General features: G+C 50.2%; 1 protein-coding gene across 1 annotated transcript in view; it reads right to left on the reverse strand.

Annotated features, from left to right (window-relative positions):
- Nucleotides 1–1,023: 1,023 nt before the first annotated feature.
- The window catches only part of Otud3 (OTU deubiquitinase 3), a 23,012-nt gene continuing 16,331 nt past the window's right edge, over nucleotides 1,024–7,704 (reverse strand). Inside the window, exons 6-8 of the mRNA XM_031379225.1 lie at nucleotides 7,162–7,258; nucleotides 6,448–6,629; nucleotides 1,024–5,693 (exon numbers count right to left, since the gene is read on the reverse strand). Coding sequence (XP_031235085.1) covers nucleotides 5,517–5,693; nucleotides 6,448–6,629; nucleotides 7,162–7,258 — 456 coding nt within the window. The 3' untranslated portion in view covers nucleotides 1,024–5,516. The remainder of the gene's footprint in view (nucleotides 5,694–6,447; nucleotides 6,630–7,161; nucleotides 7,259–7,704) is intronic.

Genomic DNA, 7,704 nt, shown 5'->3' on the forward strand with positions numbered 1-7,704 from the left:
CACAGCCCAGCTGGACTAAGTATGTCTTGAGTCTAGACCTCACTGGGGAAGCACAGCATTGCTCTTCTGAGGAGCTCTGATGAAACGTTTCCAGTCTCCCTCCCACCTTGAGTCCTCTAGGCATACCTTACGCTAAACCCCAAGGCTTTCCTGGTCCTTTGCTGGAGCATCTTCCCTAGCTCCATATCTACCTCCCCTCTTACGCACAGACCTCTAAGCTTCCTTCCGTTTCTCTGAACTCCTGAGCCATCTGCTCAGCCTTTCTTTAGGTCCTGTTTTGGTTTGTGTTAGGGTTCCTTTGTTGTTCTGGTTTTGAGCCAGGGTCTCACTGCTGGGCTTACTATACGTGCACCTCCATGCCATTAATATGTTGCTAGGGATGGAACGTAAGAGACGCATGGGTGCCAGGCAAGCACACAAGCCACAGAGCTGCATCTCCATGAGTGTGCTTGGGTCATAGTTATGTGTCTGCTTTCATCCCTACACTGGACACCTTTAGCAAACAGGGCTCCAGCTGTTTCCAAAGACCCAAGAGTCAGTAGTTGCAGATGTTTGCATGGGTGAATAAACTGGAGACAAGCAAAATCCAGACCCCTCTGCCACAGAGGTAGGCCAGTTTCAGAAAAGGTGCAAAGCCAGGGTCTCTGAGTGGCTGGACCACAGGTCCTCAGTGCAATCAGTGTCAGAGCAGGAAAATCTATGAATCCTGCTGGCTGAGGCCAAGGGTACTGTTCAAGGGCCCGAGGGGGAGCATTACAAGAGGAAGCCATGCTGGTGGTGTCCTGAAGAGGGTAATTCTCAGAGTGGCAGGTGACATATAGATCATCAGCCATGTAATGAGGTACTGGGTAGGTTTTGACAATGATCTGTCCAGCTATGGGACAGCCATACTCCCCTGTATCCATCCTACCTCTGCCAGATCCCAAATGACTGTCCAGCTGGGGAAAGGACATTTCCCAGCATGCTTTCTCAGCCCCTCTCACTCACCCAAGCGAAGCCAACAGACAACAAGCCGACCTGAACTTTGCTTTTAAACTAGAATTTATTGGTATACAAAATCAGTTCCAAAGATAAAGTGGCACATCTCTGCGGCTTCTATTGCACCAAGTGTTGAGGATAAAAACAGAAAAACATTTGGTTCTTAAAACAGTGCAGATAGCCAAGTACAGTACTTCAGTTAAATAAAAAGTAAATGATTCATATGAACACAAGCTGTGGAGAGAGAGAGAGACCAGGAAATGGTGATTTCTCACCACAACGCTCTAGAACTAAGGCAGACTTGCTGAGTCTAAGGGTCATGATCCCATGGAGACCTTAGATACCTCTAGACTGAAGCCAGAACAAGTATAGTGCAATTAGAAAAAGGGAGAAGGCAGATACACTGACTCTCTTCGCAGGGGAGCGGGTGCTGGGTGCTAGACCTGACCCAGGCACGGCTCCCCTTCCCTGATCTTAGTGCTAGTAAGGGATGCTGGAGGGTAGCCTCCATGGAAAACGAGCCCCCACGGATGGAAGACAAGAAGAGCCCCACTACGGCAGGGCTCAGCCCAGGCAGAGGGCTGGTGAACTTCACTGACTGCCATGGTGCTGTAACAGGGGCCTGCAGGAAGCTCCTGGGCAAGGATCAGAGCTAGACCCCGAAGGTTTCCTCTTGTGCTCAGGACTCAGCAAAGGGAGCCCTGAACTGCAGGTATGCCCTGCTTACTGTAAACTCATGTGCGAGTGTGTAACTGTCCTCAGGGACGGTATCCTCCGCATGGCTACCAGCCTTCTCCAGGAACCATTTCAGCTGACTCACCAAACTGAGACTCTAGAGAGAACAGGCTGAACAAACTGTCACAACCTGACCTGGGACAGAGCTCTCGGAGCCCAGCCTCAAAGTGCAGGGAGTGGCACACCGAGCTCCCACTTAACAACACAGGGAGGCTGCTGCCCCCCTCCACTCAGCAGAAACCACCAACTGGGCCCAGCAGTCAACTGTCAGGACCTAAACAAAGGCAAGGATGCTCATGGAACAGCGGGCAGGTAAGGACGTGGGGAATGTTCCTGTCAAAGTGCCTCTTGAAGCCAGGCATGGCAACCCACGACTTTGATCCCAGCACTCATAGGAGGCAGAGGTAGAGGCAGGCCGATCGCTGAGTTCAAGGATAGCCTGGTCTACAGAGCTAGTTCCAGGACAACTAGGGCTACACAGAAAAACCGTCTCAGGAAACAACAACAGCCACAGTGCCTCTGGGTCTGTTCGAGACAACACTGGGAGAGACAACTGAAGCCCCGCACCTGCCCTGGGCCCAGAGGTAGGAAGCTGAGGCTGGGGCTGGAGACGGGTCCAGGAAGGCCACAGAGACCACAGAGGCCACGGCTCTGGGGAGCTGCCTCCTGGTTTGTTCATATCCTCTGCTTGGGGTGACTGAGCCCACTCTGCCTGGGGATTCAAGTCTCCTCTACCCAGCTGGATGCCCAAGCTGATCATTTCAGAGGTAAAATAAGGGCACTCTATGTTATCCTGGTAAAACCCAGGCAGACAGTAGTTCCTCAGAACGTGAAAGACTGAGGGTGAGCTCACTCTGAGTGCAGGACACTGGCCAAGTCCACCTGACACTACCTGGTAACCTGAGCCTCCACCACCAGCCAGCCCTGCCCCAGCAGGGCTCCTTGCTCTGCTCCCCAGGGAAGTGCGCACTGTGCCTGAGCTACAAGGTTCTCCACTGATCCCCACCCAGCTGCCCTGCAAGGTCAGCCCTCTTCACTTTCACAATCATGATGTGGTCCGAGGTATTTTCAGAGTTTACGGAAGAAACCACTGGCAAGCTAAGCTGATACACACCAAAGCTGCTTCTAGCTGCCCCAGTTCCTGGCCATACTTCACTCCCTCAAGGGAGGTGTTCTTGTTGAGAACCAAATGAGCTTATGTATCCCCAGCACCAACTCCTAGTGGGCTGTGCTATCTACAAGTCTAGCCTGTGCTAACTCATCTCCTTATAATTTAAACATGCTGCCATCAATTTTTTTAAAGTTTAACCTTAAATTATTCTTAAAACCTAGAAAACCTCTGTACCCAGTATTAAGGCCAGTGTACGGCCATGAAGCACTATGGCTTTTCTTTGTGGCCTCCTTACGAGCTACCATGATATTCTCGGGTAGCAGCCGGGACACAGCCAGGAGGCTGTCAGGTTCCCTTCCCAGGACAGCTTCTCTGAGAGCACGTGGACTGGAGGAACAGTGTTAACCATCATTGCCCCAAAGCTCATCACACTGGGTCTCACCTTGGCTGCCAATGAGGTAACTGTCAGGAATCCACTAACATGGTGATGCGACCGACGGACCATCCACCTCTCCCTCTGTGAAACTGAGGTAATAGAGCCCACATTCTGAGCCTGAGGCAGGTGCAAGTACCCCCTTTCCAAAAACCAGCACATTAAGTACCCCAGCTGACACTGGGAAGCTGGACGGTGACAAGACAAACTTGTTTTGAAGAAAGTATTACTGTGTTCCAGAGAGCAGAGGCTACTGCCAGGCAGGGAACCCAGAACTAAATGCAAATTTGTAAAGAAAGGTGTTCTCTTATGCGTCCCCAGGAGTTCTGATACCCACGAGCCCCAAGGCAGCTTCTTCTGCCAGTTAGACAGCGGCTCTGGCTCTGCGAAGGCTGGCCACAGCTTGTATTTTTAAGTACTGGGGATGGAACCCAGGCTTCCCACACACTAGAGAAGTGCTCCACCACCGAGCAGCCAGCCCAGGCCTGCCACTTCTAACTTCCAATCCTGAGGTTTTGGTAAACAGTCCTGACCTTTCTCAAGGACCTGGCATTCTGCCGTCAGGCTGTACAAAGCTGGGAGCAGAGAGCTTTCATTCAGGCCCTGCCTGGATGACCTCAGAGAACACTGGCTCCCTCAGAGCACAGTCACCACCCTGCCTTACTTATTGGGACTGAGCATGTCATCTGCAAATTCGCACAGCATTGCAATGTCCTGTACTGTAAGCAGGAAGCAACACAGCATCCTGGGAGAAAGTCCAGGAAACTTCAGGTGTCCAAACACAAAGTTCCAAAGCTGAACAAATGGACAATTAGAGGCCATTATTAGCCTGAAGAGGCTAGCAGCCTGCTGATAATCGACTGGACGAGCCTGACACCTTCCCAGACAGTGTCCTCTGCGTCTAGATGCTTTTGTAATTTTCTTTTTGCTTTTAGTGACAAGAAATAATTTCTCTGTTGACCAAGTGTACAGGATTAGTCCAAACACTAGGTTCCCAGAGGGCATCGACTTTAGTCATGGTTGTTCACCAGACACGTGACAGTTTAAAGTTAATGTCCACATAACCTAGTCTGCTGCAGGCCCTCTCCCTGCCATCTAGCTTAGCCACAGGCAGCCCCTCAGCCATTGCTACACTTTCTCCAGTACTGAAATCCCAAGTAAGGTTTAACTTTAAAAGACAAAAAACAAAAAAAGCAAAAAAAAAAAAAAAAAACCAAACCTATTTGTAAGATCCCCCACCTCACAGGTAGGGAGTGAAATGGGACCTTTCATCCTAACCCTAGCTAGTGTGGAGCTCTACATAGCCTAGGCTGGCCTCAAACTTGTAGCAATCCTGCCTCTGCATCAGTGACAGGATTACTTGAGCTTGGCTTGAGCCAGCATGCCAAGCTACAGTATGGGACTTCATTCCATTTTCATGTTAAGAAAGTTTATAATCTGTAAGATCAAACAACCAGTCATTTCTCTGTAGGCATCTTTCTGAGTCGAGCATAGCAAAAAGAAAAATATAGTTACTTAAAATTCAAGCCTGGAAAACCTTATTCCTGAAGACTGCTGTCCTGAGATTCTTCCAAGGAGAACCCAAGAGCCCCAGCTCCCCCTGCACAGCTCTAGACCCAGCCATAGCAGTGCTACACCTCCTCACTGTCCCAAAGTCCCCCGCACTGTGGGGCTCCCAGCAAACCCAGGTCTCACTCATAGCCAGGCTCATGCACCACGTGGTGAGAGGGGAGGGGCACCCAGACTCTCTGAGAAGATACCAGAGACAGGAGGAATGGAGATGGCCTTGACCCCCCTGGCTGTTGGGAACTACTGGTCCTGTCCTACCACTGACATGTCCGAGCGACCCGTATCAGGAGCAAATCAAACCTCAACACACTCTTGAGCTGGGAAACCAGGAAGCTCATCCTGCTTGAAAATGAGAGAGAAACAAAGGGCATTGCCACCGGAAGTTTCTAATGATTGTGCTGAACGGCTTCAAGAATTCTTACAGGGAACCCACCCCACACATGAAGGGAAGAGTCTAGAACCACCACTCAGATACGCATGGCAAACAAAGCCCCTGCCCCATGACCTGCCTGGGACTCAGTGTTTTGAGTTCCAGGAGATGAATGATGTCACCACACTGTCACACAGCAAAACTTAGGAAAGAGGCATCTGGAAGGACACTGGCTCCTGTGGGCTCGTGTGTGGGCACTGACAGTTGTCTCATCCTCAGGGGACATGTGGCTGGGAAGCCTTGTCAGCAGGGCCTGAGAGTCAGATGTTCAGAGCAGCGAAGGTCTTCACCAAGGTGACCTGTGTGTTCGCCTCTGCTTCACCTCTGCCCGTGTCCCTGCTGCTGTTTCTGTTCTCCAGGGCTTTGAGGCGGTGCCTCTCCTCCTGACGTTTCTTCTTCTCCAGCCGCTGCTGTTCCCGCCGCTGCTTGTTTGTGACCTGGAATAGACAGGAGCCATGTGGCTCTCTGGTGCTGCAGGACTCTGAGCCCAAGAGACCAGAATGATTTCTTTTCCATTACTGTTCAAATATACTTTGAAATTTATGTTCCCTTCCTGAAGCATCAAATAAAAATCCTCTTCATAAAACAATTTAACCCTGACCCACAAAGACAGTGTCCCTAGTCCAGCAGCCGATGGATTTCAGGGGGCCTGGAGACACATTCTCCGTAACTGCAGTAAGATCTCAGAAAGCGCCATTGTCATCGCTTTCTGCACATTAGGTGGCAGTCTAGCTCAGAATGTCTGCCTTTAAGATGAGTTCTAACCTGAGGAGACTATTGGCATTGTGGGCCCTTGCTGGAGCTGGGGCAGGGATGCAGGTACACATCTGACAGGTTACCAAGAGCCTCACTCACTAGAGAGACATGCCCTGTATTTCACACATTTCACCTGGGACTTTATGCTAGAAAATAACGAAGAGCACAAAGATTTACACAGAAAAGCTATTTACTACAAACAGTGCAGAGACCTGTGCCCCTCGAAAGGAACACCAGATGGAAGAAGGCAGCTATGCTCCGCACAGAGAGGGGAGACACATCCTCCAACTGTGATTGTGGGACAAGAAGGTCGTCTTTCTGCCCCCAAATGCTCTGCAAGAACTGCTTCCATACATTAGAAAAATGCACAGTAGGGTGAAATCCTACTTCCAGCCCTGGCACAGAATCCCTGCAGGCCCTGCCTCCCCACCGCACCTTTGGGAGCTGGCTTCTATGTGCTTTGTTTTCTTCAGCAGTGCTGGCCCGAGCCTCACTGGTCTCCATCCTGCCTTCATTTCTGCCCCGATTTCCAGAGAGTCTGGAGCTGCTGCCTCCCTCCTCCTGTGAAGGGCCTCGTTGCTTCACTCTGTCACCAGGCTCACGGTTCTCCTCCGTATCTTCCAAAGAAAGGCATTTCATTAAAACCCAGAACCCAACAGTTACACAGAACAACTGCAGTTAAGTGACTCCAAGATCACCAGGTCCCCAGATCCCTGTCATTTGCAAAGTCAGGTTCCTTGAGATGGAATTTGACTCTTACGTCAACAGTCAGGAAGGTTGCAGGGAGAACACGGAAAGCCCTGGCTGGCTGCAAGGCTCATAGACAACTTTCTGCCAGCAGGGTTTGTTTCCTTAGATAAACTTTTTAAAAATAATTTTTAGGGATAAAGCATTCATTTGTATCCCAAATCTAGAAACAAAAAGTGACCTTACCCTACACTGCCCCACACAGTGGCTGCTAACAAGATTTAAATGCACAAACACTAGGCAGGGCTATTTGTTGTCTTGCCTGCCACACGCTCACAGCACTTGAAGGGGGTGGATGGACAGAGTGGATGACACTACAGCAACCAGAATTGCGAACAGCATCTTGAGGGAGCACCAGCGTCACCCTTGCAGCTTATTCACAGGCCTCAGTCACAGACTTACCATTTCCTGTCCCCTGGTTCATCTGAAGCATGGCGATTATTGCAGACTCAATGTTGTAATTTTCAGCTTCCAGGTTCTGGACTATTAAATTAAAATCCTATCAAAGAAACAGAGAAACACTTAAGACTGTGGCTGGTGTAGTGCTCCAGAGCTCTGCCCCATCAGCCTGACACACGTGAACACCAGGCAGAGAACTGACAAGGTTCCAAGCCCTCATCCACCAAGAACGTCAAGTTCAAACAAGGCAGCAGCCATGACAATGCATTTATAAATAAACTGTCTTTACAAAACTAGACCTTTACTAGGGCAAATCAAGCCCTCAGAAAGATGAAACCCACTTCTTAGGACCTTGAGCATTAATGGCTGGATCCAGCAAATAAGGGAAACAAGTTAACAGCACTTCAGTCTCTTGGGCTCTGGCAGGCCAGCTCTGCCATGGCAGTACCTGAGCATCCAGCTCTGCCATGGCAGTACCGAGCATCCAGCTCTGCCATGGCAGTACCTGAGCATCCAGCTCTGCCATGGCAGTACCTGAGCATCCAG

The sequence above is a fragment of the Mastomys coucha genome, unplaced genomic scaffold (genome assembly GCF_008632895.1).
Source record: "Mastomys coucha isolate ucsf_1 unplaced genomic scaffold, UCSF_Mcou_1 pScaffold18, whole genome shotgun sequence".
In the NCBI taxonomy this organism is placed as follows: Eukaryota; Metazoa; Chordata; class Mammalia; order Rodentia; family Muridae; genus Mastomys; species Mastomys coucha.